This window comes from Bactrocera neohumeralis, chromosome 3, assembly GCF_024586455.1.
Source record: "Bactrocera neohumeralis isolate Rockhampton chromosome 3, APGP_CSIRO_Bneo_wtdbg2-racon-allhic-juicebox.fasta_v2, whole genome shotgun sequence".
NCBI lineage: Eukaryota > Metazoa > Arthropoda > Insecta > Diptera > Tephritidae > Bactrocera > Bactrocera neohumeralis.
In genome coordinates, this window is record NC_065920.1 from 48,366,995 (window position 1) to 48,381,464 (window position 14,470).

Below are 14,470 nucleotides of genomic sequence, written 5' to 3' on the forward strand. Positions count from 1 at the left end.
GCCCGCTCGGGAGCAGCTGAAAACACAATTAGCCTAAGCTGTCCCAAAACATTTAGAAACTTCAAGAGTTGTTTGAAGCCAAGGCTCCTAGAGAAACATATCAGGTCTTAAAACATTAGCAAGTACAGCCCCGAGTACTTTGGAATAGATGATGGACCGACCCAAAAGCTTCGTCTCTTCTTCTTTATTGGCGTAGACACCGCTTATGCGATTATAGTCGAGTTAACAACAGCGCGCCAGTCGTTTCTTCTTTTCGCTACGTGGCGCCAACTGGATATTCCAAGCGAAGCCAGGTCCTTCTCCACTTGGTCCTTCCAACGGAGTGGAGGTCTTCGAATACTTTCAGAGCTGGAGTGTTTTCATTCATTAGAACAACATGACCTTGCCAACGTAGCCTCTGTCTTTTAATTCGCTGAACTATGTCAATATCATCGTATATCTCGTACAGCTCATCGTTCCATCGAATGCGATATTCGCCTTCGCAAACGCGCAAAGGACCATAAATCTTTCGCAGAACTTTTCTCTCGAAAACTCGCAACGTCGACTCATCAGTTGTTGTCTTCGTCCAAGCCTCTGCACCATATAGCAGGATGGGAATTATGAGTGGATTATAGAGTTTGGTTTTTGTTCGTCGAGAGAGGACTTTACTTCTCAATTGCCTACTCAGTCCGAAATAGCATCTGTTGGCAAGAGTTATCCTGCGTTGGATTTCCAGGCTGACATTGTTGGTGGTGTTATGCTGGTTCCCAAATATAGGAAACTATCTACAACTTCAAAGTTATGACTGTCAACAGTGACAGGACGTGAGAGCCAAGTCGCGAGTGCGACGAGTTGCTCAACCTCAGTTTACATAGCCGCATTGGTTTTGCGTGGTTACCAAATTCAGACATCGCGGCATAAAGGCAGCTCCTTTTCATGCTGTCGAAAGCAGCTTTGAAATTAAAGAATAGGTGGTGTATGTTGATTCTCATTTCACGGGTCTTTTCCAAAATTTGGCGCATGGTGAATATCTGGTCGGTTGTTGATTTTCCAGGTCTAAAGCCACACTGATAAGGTCTAATCAGTTTGTTGACGGTGGGCTTTAATCTTTCACACAATACGCTCGATAGAACCTTATACGCGATGTAGGCTTATCCCCCGGTAGTTGGCGCAAATTGTGGGGTCCAATCGTTGGGCATGCTTTCGTCCGACCATATTTTACAAAGAAACTGATGCATGCTCCCTATCAGTTCTTCACCGCCGTGTTTGAATAGCTCGGCCGGCAATCCATCGGCCCCCACCGCTTTGTTGTTCTTCAGGCGGGTAATTGCTATTCGAACTTCTTCATGGTCGGGCAATGGAACGTCTGCTCCATCGTCATCGATTGGGGAATCGGGTTCGCCTTCTCCTGACGTTGTACGTTCACTGCAATTCAGCAGGCTGGAGAAGTGTTCCCTCCATAATTTAAGTATGCTCTGGGCATCGGTGACTAGATCACCTTTGGGGGTTCTACAAGAGTAAGCTCCGGTCTTGAAACCTTCAGCCGCCGCATTTTTTCGTAGAATTTTCGAGCATTACCCCTGTCGACCAGCTTATCAAGCTCTTCATACATTTCGGCCTCTTTCTTTTTCTGCCTGCAAATGCGTCTCGCTTCCCTCTTCAACTCTCGGTATCTATCCCATCCCGCACGTGTTGTGGTCGATCGTAACGTTGCAAGGTAGGCAGCCTGTTTTCTCTCTACTGCGGCGCGGCAATCCTCGTCGTACCAGCTGTTCTTTTGCACTTTCTGAAAACCAATGGTTTCGGTAGCAGCTGTACGTAAGGAGTTTGAAATGCCGTCCCACAGTTTCCAGGTAGCTTGATGTATTTTCTTGTGCTGGAATCTAGTACCACAGATAACCATACTTCGGGCCCCGGCGAAGTCGATCAGCCTCATCCCATTTGGGGATGTTTCGTCGTGGAGGCTGAATTTACCGACCGTAGTGCCAAAGATACCTTCTGTGCCCACCCTGGCTTTAAAATCGCTAAGCACGATTTTGACATCGTGAAGGGGGCAATTCTCATAGGTGCGCTCCAAGCGCTAATAGAAGGCATCTTTAGTCACATGGTCCTTCTCTTCAGCCGGGGCGTGGGTGGAAATCAGCTATACGTTGAAGAACCTCGCTTTGATGCGGATTGTGGCTAGACGTTCATCCACCGGAGTGAATGACAGTACTCGGCGACGGAGTCTCTCTCCCACCACGAATCCCACACCAAACTTGCGCTCCTTTATATGGCCACTGTAGTAAATGCCACAAGGACCTACTCGTCTCTGTCCTTGTCCCGTTCATCGCATTTCTTGGACGGCGGTGAAGTCAGCCTTCATTCTGACGAGGACATCAACCAGCTGTGCAGCGGCACCTTCCCAATTAAGGAACCGGACGTTCCAGGTGCATGCCCTCAAATCGTATTCCTTATTTCTTTTGCCATGGTCGTCATCAAAAGGGGGTTTCTCATCCGAGGCAGTTGGTAATCTTTCATTGGGGGCGCTTTTTACGTGGCGGGTCCCAAACCCAGCGCACAACCCTGTGAGGGGGTGTTTCGCCTTCTCACTTTAGCTCGCCTTCAAGCGGATGTTCTTAGGCTACCCAAAGGATACTTGGTCAAAGACCGGAAGTCGTGAGCTGCTTGAGCCATATGTAAAAGAATCGTTTCTGGTCACTCCCAAGTGAATGCCGATCAGAGAACTTTCCTCACTTGCGTGAACTTCTACACATGACTCCATCCTCCCCCAAAAGCATCTACTTTTTGAAAAAGGCGAACTTAGTAATATTATAGGCCTCAACAGAGGGCACATACCCTTAAGATCACACCTTCGGAAAATTGGAAAAAGTAGATTCGGTGGAATGCAGAGTATGCGCGGAGGATGATGAAACATTTGAACAATATTATATATGCGAACGGCCAGCCTTTCGCCGGATGAGACTCCAACTTAGGATATATTGCGCAGCTTTGTGAGAAAATTAGGTATTTCACTAAATACACTGACTTGCTGGATAAAGCTTAATTTGGTTACTATCCGGGCCTAATGATGGCTTTAGTTTTCGACCAAATAACCAACTTATATGTTTAATGTTTCTAGTTTGTTTGTTCCAGTTGAGTAGTTGTAATGCGTGACTCAAGTAGAACTACTTTTTCAATAGCATCATTATTGGATGATATTAGACCGAGTAGACCACGACCACGCATTGAAGAAAATAAAGCAACCGTAGCTGAGACTGAACACGAAGATCGTGAAGAGTCGATTTGGACTGACGTATTGAACGACTTGCCGCATTTTACGTAGACATCTTAAATTGAAATCGTACAAAATACAGTTTGTGAACAAACTAAACCTTCCTAACCGACATCGCTTCGCTCTATGGGCTCTTGAAAAGCTCCAAAAAGATCCGACGTTTTCGAGCCAAGTTTTGTTCAGCGTTTAGCGGTGGAATCATCGAATATTTGAAACCTGAAATTGAAGCTTGTAATTTCGGCGACATTTGGTTTCAACAAGACGGCTCAACTTCCCACACATCGCATCAATCAATGGATTCAATGAGAGAACACTTTGGTGAGCAGATAATTTTACATTTTGTGCCGATAGACTTTGTCCTGTGTGGATATGTAAAGTCTAAAGTCTATGCGGACAATCCCGCTACGATTCAGGCCTTGGAGCAAAACATGAGGCGTGTCATTTGCCAGTTGCCAGTCGAAATGCTCGAATGAGTCAGCGAAAATGAGACTGGATGGATGGACCATCAGAGACATAACCGCGGCCCAGATATGAAAGAGATAATCTTCGAAAGATAAATGCCAAAGAATGTTCTTTCGTATGATAATAAACATTCCCCATTAAATTTGAAGTTTCTGTGTTTTTATCTTTAAAAATATGGGGCACCTCGAAATTGATCACCCCATAGTAGCAAGACTTATTTAAATTTAGAAATCTTACTAAAATTCCATTAATATTAAAAATGTATGATCAACTTTCAAAAAAGGAAACGATTGTGTACTTTTTATTTGACTTTATTTAGATGGTTTGAGCCGCACTAAAATCAGCATATCAACTATCTGGACCTCCTTGACATTTAACTGCCAAACCAAATATTATATTAAATTGAATTAAGCATCTACAAATGCATACAATTAAAATTATTTATAATAACGAATATATATATATATATATATATGTATATATATGTATTTATGTGTATGTAAATTACAAGGTTAGCGGCAAATTACCCAGCGCACGGGAGCAATATCAAAATATAACCGGCTAGTCATAACGCTTAATGGATTTGATCCCTAATAATTTTTTAGTTGCGCACAATTACCGACTGGTGTAAGTAAGCCACTTTGCAAATGAACATGTATGCGTATGAGAATCTGGTTATAGATAGGCGAACTCAATTGATTGAATATGCATGTCGGACGCGACTAATTGGCGCATTTATATTTGACGGCATCTGTGACAGCTGGCGCAGCTTAAAGCGCTATTGAAATTCCTTTAAAGCAACTTAGTAAATTTCGAATAAAAAGTTCGAAAATTCAACATCTTTTTAATGCTTGTGGGTTGCGCTGGAGCAGCGCGGCACAGGCGCGGTATAAATCAATCTTGTTTGGCAATAAACGCAGCGCAAGCGGACATGCCGCGCTTGATAAGTGATACTAGTCTGCCGATTGCAACATATATATACATACATATGCATATGCGTATGAATATAAGTGTTGGGCAAATATTCTGCTACTTGGCGACGCATTTGCATAATGCGTTTGCGCATGCGCGCCGTACCGCGCACATACATACATATGTCGAAGGGGCGCACGTGCGATGGAGGTGTTGGTGAACGCACTTTGCCGCATTGGCAGTATGCGCTACGTGTCGCACAGCATCAAATAATTTTGTTGTTGTTGTTGTTGTATTATCGTTCCAATCAATATGCTTTAGTGGTTCAGTGTCGCAACACATAAAGCTGCGCGCCTAAAGTAGATTACATAGGCGTACATATGCTAGTAATTAAAGTATTCGAACGCAAATCGAACTCACCGCAACCCAATGCGATATTTGAAGAAGTTTTACTAGTATACTTGTGTGCTTTGAATCACAAAAAAATAGAAAACAATATATGCCGAAGAAGTCATTACGAAACTTGAGCTATGCAGTATGTTGGCACGACTTCTGTGAACGCTCAGCTGATTTAGTTAGGTATAAATAAGCGCGCAGGATGTCAATATTCAATTAATCCACGCTTGCAATTTACAGCGCTGACTACACAGTTCAATTACATTAAGTAAACCACTTACGTAGCGAAAACCTAGAATATGTTCCTCAAGGTAAATATTTGCGGCTACAAAATGAAACCATAAAAACACTCAATTATTTTTTCCGCGTTCTAGCTATTCATTCTCGCCATCGCCGTTCTGCACGTGCACGCTTTGGTCGAGCTTCGTGATCCACATGAAGAACATGGCCCCGTCGCTTATGAGTTCCAATATGCTGTGCACGATCCACACACTGGTGATATAAAATCGCAGAAGGAGTCACGCAAGGACGATCGTGTTGAAGGCGTTTACGAACTGATCGATTCCGATGGCCATCATCGTGTCGTCCACTACAAAGCCGACGATCATAGCGGCTTCGAAGCTGTTGTTTCACGTGAACCGACCAATATCAAAATTCCAGTTCCCGAAGTGCATCACAAGTTAGTTGCTACCAAAATTTTGGCACCAGCTTTGCTGCATCATTAGAACGCCGAAAAACCCGCATTGAAACCACCATATCATAAATATTCTAGAAATACTCGATACGACGGTCTTGTGTGAAAGTCGAAGCTTCGTGGCGTCAAGCATGGTTATTTGTGGAAATCGTTGCATTTACTCATATTTACACTTGCATTTTTGTGTTTTAGCCATAAATCCTATAATTAGCTAAGTTTTAACAAAGTTTTTAAGTCAAATTGTGAAAGCATCCCTTATGTGCCATTTTATTATAATGATATTTGTAAATATTTCTGCAATCTCCCGTTAAATATGCCATGCAAATGTACATACTATACATACACATACATACACATAATGAAATATAAATGCGTCAATGTAAAGAAAATAACGCTTATTGTTCGTTAATTGAAAGAAGAAAGGTGCAAGGGATTAAGATGTTGGTAAAGAAACAAGATTCCAGAACAACGGTTATCGCTGATTTTGCGAAGCCACTTGATTCATCCATTTTCTAGGCTCATAAGGTAGGTAGGTAAGCAGAGGAAACGTCTGACGACGCACCTACTACCCTATTAGACCCATTGTGAAACCACCGGGTCTAAATTCCGCATACTCTATTATGTCCACATTGTGCTCCTGTTGAAGTTTGTCAATACTCAAAGTTTTATCTGTGTAACCTCCTAAACAAACTCTGGTTTTCGCAGTCTGCTGGCAATTGCAAAGTGGTGAATCCTCTGGGTAGCTCATCGGCTTCACATTTAACAGGATGTCTTGGAACCCATTGATTATCTAGTTTTGACCCATCCGTATAGATGCTTAATCTCGTGCCCCCGCCTACCTAGCACATTTCTCATTCTTCTCTGAAAGTGAAGGCAATAACCTACCGAATTTAAGTTCAATTCTATAGGATTTCGAAAATCCGTGTAGAAACGAGAACTTACTCTGTTAAGTACCTTAGAATGTCCTCTTATTACAGGCGACTTCCTACAGTCTAAGAGCTGACTTCGTTGCTAATTGCTTGCAGAACCAGACTGTGGGCAGTAAATGTAAAATAACGTTAAGTGCTTAACTTGGCGTTATTCTAAGAGCTCCACTGATGCTTATTCAGCTTCTGTAACCCATCTGAAAAACACATTTTCTGAAGCTCTTCAAAGTAAGCCTCAGATGCGGCGATAATCTTCACGATCTACACAAATTTCTGTTCAGTGAGCGGCTTTTTTACGCTTAAAAAATGATGTTGTACGGATGCAAAAGCGGACAATACGGTGAATGGGGAGCACTTCTTAGTCGTAATTCGACCTAATAAATCTTTATTATCGCCTTCAAATAACTTAATCCAATTTTCCATGCATTGCTATAATCCTCGGCTGCCTTCAGTGAACGATTTTTACTGCCTTCAATGGACTTATGGCGCGTTGCCTGAAGCGGATTTTTCAGTTTCGAAAGCAGAAAAAGTCACAGGTAGCCAAATTTGCCGAACACGGTGGCAGAGTGATGACTCTCGTTTCGTGTTTGACCTTTACAAGTCAGGCACAATCATGCTAGTTAGAATGTGACGGCGTTTTATCGTGGTGAAAAATCCATGAGTTTTCTAATTACAAATCCGATAGCTTATGCCGAAATGATTCACTTAGAGACTCAAAGCGACCAAGTAGTATTCTTTATGGAACATTTTAACGTGTGGATCAGTCCAAGTCAAATTTGATTAGATGATTTTTTAACACTTCATTACTGCAAGTCCCGGAGCCAATATTAGCGGACTTCAGGGATCAATATCACTCCTACCGCTCATATTGTGTTGAAATAATTACCGCATTAATAGTTTTACAAGTTTTGAGTTACTTCCGAATGTTGGCCGAGGCAGACTGGTTTACATCGCTTTCCGAGACTAGCTCTTTGTGCAGAGTTACTATAATCCAAAAACATTACAAAATAAATATACAATACAGTAGTACACCAGCTTACATACATCCTAAACTATCATATTTAGGTCGAGTAGAAAAGCTTTATCACCGGACCTGCTCTGCCATCTTTTGAACTCGAAAGGTTCGAACTAAAAGTGAAACTCTGTCGAGTCTAAAGAGGACAATGTTTAAAATATTTTATTTATATAACAATAATAAGTAATTAATTAAATATATTATAATAATTTACTATTAAAAAACTATTTCTTAAAATTTTATATAGTTCTTGTAGTCTAAATTTAATACGATGGTGCATAAAGTCCCGTTTGTGGAGCATAACTCGAAGTTGGTGAACCATATTCTGAACCATAAGAAATTGAATTCATATATTCTGTACTGGGATCATCATATATGTTGTGACAACTCAAGGTAGCTGAACTGTGTTGATCATAGCCTGCTTGATGAGCTGGTAATGAAGGAGACGCCACAGCATAAAGTTGTGGTTCACTCAAATCGATTTTATGCACATAGTTTGCATACTGGGATTCTGAAGCTGGCAGCAATGGTGACGCATAGCTCTGTGACCTGACATCTAATCTGAGTTCTTTATATTGAGACTCCGAAGAATTATTTTCATATTTTGACGCATCCGCAGGCAGTGGGAAGCCTAGGGACAGCGAAAGTGGTTGATAAATTGGTGCGGTAGAAAGTGGAGTCTGAGGTAAACTGTCATGTACGGCATATGAAGGTCCGTTAATGGATTGTGTGTAGCTGTTGGCAGCTGCTTTATTAAGATTTTCCATTTGCAAAAGACGAGTCAACTCATCAACAGAATAACTCGATTCTAACAAAGTATCCGGATAGATATTCGTGACCTGCGAATCTTCATATAAATTTGGTGCTGATTGAGGGTAAGCGATTGCTACTGGCTGCGGTTGAAGAGACGGTCCCGATGGTGGAGGCATTGCTGGTTGAACTTTATACGCCAAGTTTCTATGAAGGTATGGATTTACCAACTCATTATTAGGATTTATAGGATAAATAGCCGAGGGTATGCTGTGCTGCGTTGACGGTTGAACCGGTGTGTATGACGTTTGTGAGTCTGGGACAAATCTAAGCAGATGCACGTGCTCCGAATTGAGCTGACCATTCGGTACGCGATGTGTTGTCTTTGTAACTTGTGTTATTTGTTTTTGTGCTGCTTGTGCTGCGCCATTTACCGTCACTTTGCGACAGAACTCCTTACAACCTCCTTTACATTCACAATAGCAATTGTTGTAAGTTGTAGCGGCTGTCGTTGTGACCGGCGGTGTAGGGGTGGTGTGATGTGCTGTACGCGGTTTTGTTGTTGTCGTCTTCTTAACTGGTGAACGTGCCGTTGTATGGGGTCTCTGTGTGGTGGGTGCATAAGTGGGCGGTTTTGGCCTTGCAGTAGTGGTTGTAGTAGGTCTGCTGGTAGTAGCGACCTCTTCACATGGCACTTCCTCCCATACTTCCTCCTCACATTGCGGACAATAATGATGGTAGTTAGGTGCAGACGCGGCTGGCGCGATAATAGCGCAGGCCAGCACTAAGAAATAGAACGAATCAGACTGAAATTGAAAGAGAAAGCATTAGCTTGTGTGTCCAATATGATCGAAAATAAAAGTGAAAGCAAAAAACGGGATATAACAAGTGATTGACCGCGAATTGGACTACGCTAAGTGGGTCAGAACGGCGATAGCAACGTCGGCAAAGCCGTTATGTCTTATTAAATAATCGTCTCTACCATATTGTCCATTTGGCACTTATAGTAAACCGAGCGGGTGGTGTTCGCAGCGACCTAGTCAGTGTTAATTTACCTTCAACAGCATTTTTTGCTTTTGTCTACCGGCGCACTCACTTAACGACAGATTCGTCGACGATTGTCAATTGAAACTTAAAAAACTTTTTTTTATTGCATTAAGTTTTATAAGCCGGTCGTCTTTAGTGCGACAGCGCAATGCATGGGTGTCGAATTATTTCGTTTTCCGCTGAACGCCGGCTCAGCACGCGCTTGCAAAGCTGACCAATATACGAGCGAAGGTTGTACGGGCAAAAAATGTTCGCCTAGGGCACGTTCAGCGGAAAAAGAAATGTGGAGAAATGGTAAATGTAGTACTAATTGTTTATATGACCGCATGAAACGAAATATGTTTACAAAATAAACAACCGTTTTCCCGAAGTTACTTGTAAATTCCGACGTTGTAAGTTGCAGATATTTCCTATATTATTGCTTCATAACCTTCGTAGGCTTAAGATGTACTACATATTTATATAAAGCTTTTAATTTAGATAGTAGTATTAGGGTGGTTCTTAGATTTTAGACAATGCACGCTCGAACAAATTGTAAATTTATAGAATATATTTTCATTCTAAAAAAATTAAAAGTAGGTTTATTGCTATTTTCTAAACACCGATTTCTGTGGTAATGTTTTAATATTTCACAAGCCTGGCTCTCGATTCCTCGCTAGCCAAGTTCACAAAGAGGTTTAATATATTTGAAGCTGAATCTCCTTTAAGACTAAAAATATTTGTTGGTCTTCTATAATTGTTTGCAGTACAACGACCTCCTCTCATCTCATCTCATCTCATCTCATCTCATCTCATCTCATCTCATCTCATCTCATCTCATCTCATCTTATCTCATCTCATCTCATCTCATCTCAGCTCATCTCATCTCATAGAACATGCCTAATTTGGGCATGCAAAGAATTATTTTGCAAAAGTCAAGAGAATTGAAGAGAAAGACTACACTGGAAAACAAAAATCCACTTGTTTTTTGTGACATGAAAAGAAGTGTTTATTATGTAAAACAAGCAGACAGAACCGGTATAAACCGGATAAATCCCTGATCGTATGAAAATTTGAGATGATGCAATTTAATGAAATTTTATGTATTGTAAAATCTAAAGCTACAGGTTACAGAATATCTGTGGGTGATAGAAAAATTTTGTTTTCAGATTTGACTTTAGGGTATCAAACTGCATTAGAAACACCTAAGATTTTTCATGTCACTATTTCACTATTAATGTCAAGCAATGTTTCGTCCTCTCCTTGTTCAACAGTAGACTCATTGCACTATTGTCTTTATCGAGTCATATTTTGGATATAATTCTGGGTCGTTTTGATTGCGAAAATTTGACTCTTCTGAGTTCTCCTCTAAATAAGTTTCGACATAAATGGTTGTATTGAATTAAGTCAACCGAAAACAATATAAAAATTTATATGTAGACGAGGACGGCAAGTTTACAAAACAGTTTGGCAAATTTTCTGTTCTTAACCAATGCTAAGATATTGTGAGGCACTTTTAGTGTGACAGCCTAAAATAAGTGATTTTTGGATATTTAAGGGTATACTTACGAGTATACATATTTTAAGAATACACAGTACATTCTTTGAATAAAAAACTTAAATATTTTTCGCGATCTTCGGTCCTCTATCTGAAATCAGTTCTACTAGAAGATGTCAGTGCAATTACATTTAGTTGAAAAAAATATCAGAAATTGAAAAAATGGCGGCGTTTTTAAGATAAATATGAATTTTGCCCTAAATTGTGGCCCTTTTTGGTCTGCCAAAATTCGATTATCGATTATCAGTTGGTAGGCCATGGTATGGAGATGTTTCGAGAAAAATGCATTCAAAAATAACATGATTAAACTGGGTGGTTGGATTTTGGAAGATTATTACGGAAAAAACTATTTATGTCAAATAAATTTAATTATTTAAATCATATCGATTTAAAATTTTAGACTTAGACTTTTAGACTCAACAGGAATCCTATATATCCATAGCTATTAATCGCCTACAATAAGTGGCATTCTAAGATATTCAGTAAGTTCCTGTTTAAACCCACTACCGCGGATTTTCGAAATCCTATAGAATCCTATTCGATCGAAAATACTGCCTGCCCCTCCAGACAAAAGTAGAACAGTAGTGCGAATCGAATGCGTTGTGATTTTAGCAAAACTGGATCCAGAATCGTCTTCCCACTGTGAAACCAATGCAATGTCTTCCAAGTGAGGATTCACAGTAATTAAAGAATAGCTTCTTACTTGGACAAAGAGTGTGGTCATAACAAAAAAAAATTTATTTATGTAGTTATACAGAGTTTATCCGGAAAGAAATGGAACTGCGTCGATTTAAAAAAATTTATGGAACCAATTGTTACAATTTTTTAGAAACTTTCCAACTAGGCTCCTTCTGCGTCGATGCAGCCGAGATGATGATGCTTGGATCCCCTGTGTCGACTCAAAATGCTTGCCTTTCATCGGCCTTTTCAGGCAAGGAAGCAAAAAAAGTTCTCGGGAGCCACATTTGGGCTGTCGGGCGGCTGCGAAAGCGTTGGGATGCCGGCCTAGGTTAGGTAGCTGTTCACAAGAAAGGCGGTTGTCGTGGCCCGATTGACTCTTCCTTTAAGTCTCTTGAGATCTTTCACGTAAAACTTGGCTTAGTCGACGGTTTGAGTTCAAAACTTTGCGTACACGAATCACATTGCCGGTGTTTGTCGAAGTCGCAAGTCTCCCAGCACGGTTTTCGACCTCTTCCCGGCCCTCCAAAAAGGCCTTGTGCCACAGAAACACACTACTTCTTGCTAAAGCAACATCTGGGTACGTCTGCTTGATCATATCAAATGTCTATGTCGAATATTTATCGAGTTTAACACAGAATTTAATCGCGTACTTCTGCTTTAACGAACGCTGCATTTTCGGCTTGCTCCACTCACAGAAACACGTCGCGCGAAAATTTCTGTACTGACTCTCCGAGCACCTGGAACTAGAAACACCCTCTATCGAATCCAGTCGATGAGCGCACGCTCCGAAGTACAGTCGCGGCGGAAGAAAATCAGTCCTATTACTTTTCGGATAAACCTAATATACTATATACAGATAGCAAAGCGACTTTGAAATCACCAAAATCTCTTAGGGTTTAATCAAAAATAGAGAAATGTATTGATCTCAGGCTGAATCTAAATAACACCATATTTCATAATAGGCCTCTAATGTATTGCTTCAGAAAATATTGATATTCCTGGTAACTGTGAAGCAGGTGAATTAACCGGAGCAGGCACAACCCTACAATTAGACTCCAGAAAAGAGGGAGTTCATATGCCATTGGTTACTTGTAGATATTTAATCGACAAACATGTTATCTGAGTCTCGATGGAATCAATTCCTAACTTGCTAAACAAGCACGGCATAAATGGAATTTGGGCCGCTAATGCCGACTTTTAAAATTCAAAGGGAACGACATAAGAAATCTAGCAAGAGTGCTCACAGATCACTGTCTAATTGGCAGACATGTCAGCAGATCTTACAATGACTATTGTAGAATACGTCAGGAGGTAGAAGAAGAAGAGACTATAAAACATCTTCTATGCGAATGCAAACCTATCGGACGAAGGTTTCCTGACGATATTTCGGCTGTTGCACAGATACAACTTTTTGCATTGATGAACTTCGTCGGAAGCACAGTGTAGCTCAGAGAGGACCAATAGCGTGAGGGATTTTAATCTCTGTGGTTGGTCTTTCCAACGCAATGAAGGTCTTCCTCTTCCTTCGCTTTCCCCGGCGGGCACTGCGTCGAATACTGTCAGAGCTGGAGTGTTTTCATCCATTCGGACGACATGATGTAGTGACGACAGCGTAGCCGCTATCTCTTAATTCGCTGAACTATGTCAATGTCGTCGTATATCTCGCACAGCTTATCGTTCCAATAACTGCGGTATTCAAAGTTGCCAATGCTAAAAGAAACATAAATCTTCCGCAAAATCTTTCTCTCGAAAACTCGTAACGCCGACACATTAGATGTTGTCATCGTCTATGCCTCTGCACCATATAGCAGGACGGGAATAATGAGTGACTTATAGCGTTTGGTTTTTGTTCGTCGAGAGAGAACTTTACTTCTCAATTGCCTACTCAGTCCGCAGTAGCACCTATTGGCAAGAGTTATTCTGCGTTGGATTTCAAGGCTGACATTATTGTTGGTCTTGATACTGGTTCCAAGATCTATGACTTCGAAGTTATGACTGTCAGTAGTGACGTGGAAGACTAGTCGCGAGTGAGACGACTGTTTTTTTGATGACAGGAGATATTTCGTATTTGCTTCGATATTTTGTCCAACCGGGAAAAAACATATTATATTATACCTTCTATTCAGATCTGCAGCTCGAATTATTTTCTCCAGGAGCAGATTGAAAAAGTCGTACGGAGTCGCCTTGTCTGAAACCTTGTTGGGTATAGAACGGCTCAGAGGAGTCCTTCCCGATCCTGACGGCTCTTTGACCGTACATTCCTTTCGAAATACGAGTGAGAGTAGTTTATGTATTCAAAATCAAAGTACATACATATACATACATACATATATACATACATATCTTATATTCCTTGTGAATGTTTTTCGCAACAAAATATTTAAGTTGTGAGTTCTAACCTCGCCAAAATCTGATCAAAATCGTCTGCAATATTTTATCTACAATTTCACTTTTGCATCCTCAGATATTAAATTAAATTTTACTTCCATATAACAATTACTTCTGTCTGATAGTTCCATATCATCTAACGGCGTTATTTTTCACTCTACATAGACTTTTCTAAAAAACTTTTTGAGTCGTATATGGACAAAAGTCTCCCCTGAGAGAGCTACGGCTCCACTTGAACAGTGTTTAGATCATTTGTTGCTATTGTACTTGTATGTACTTTTAACACTTTTATATAAAATGCAAAAGAGCTGCTGACTGGGTTGCCACATTATTAATTACACGATCGAAACTAATTATTTAAAAAAAAAATATATTGATTTTTTATTAATTTTTATAGCTTTATATAAAA

The 14,470-nt window shown here is 40.6% G+C and overlaps 2 protein-coding genes across 2 annotated transcripts; one reads left to right on the forward strand and one right to left on the reverse strand.

The window, feature by feature from the left end:
- The first annotated feature begins 5,261 nt into the window (after positions 1-5,261).
- Positions 5,262-6,109, forward strand: LOC126752707 (cuticle protein 8). Its single transcript, XM_050463684.1, has 2 exons — positions 5,262-5,334; positions 5,398-6,109. Exons 1-2 carry the CDS (start codon positions 5,323-5,325, stop codon positions 5,746-5,748), a joined length of 363 nt encoding a protein of 120 aa, XP_050319641.1. The 5' UTR covers positions 5,262-5,322; the 3' UTR covers positions 5,749-6,109.
- A 1,801-nt stretch (positions 6,110-7,910) lies between these two features.
- Positions 7,911-9,475, reverse strand: LOC126753691 (sialidase). Its single transcript, XM_050465367.1, has 2 exons — positions 9,464-9,475; positions 7,911-9,214 (listed from the first exon to the last, which is right to left on the reverse strand). The coding sequence occupies exons 1-2, from the start codon at positions 9,473-9,475 to the stop codon at positions 7,922-7,924; spliced, it is 1,305 nt and encodes a 434-aa protein (XP_050321324.1). The 3' UTR covers positions 7,911-7,921.
- Between the last annotated feature and the right edge of the window lie 4,995 nt (positions 9,476-14,470).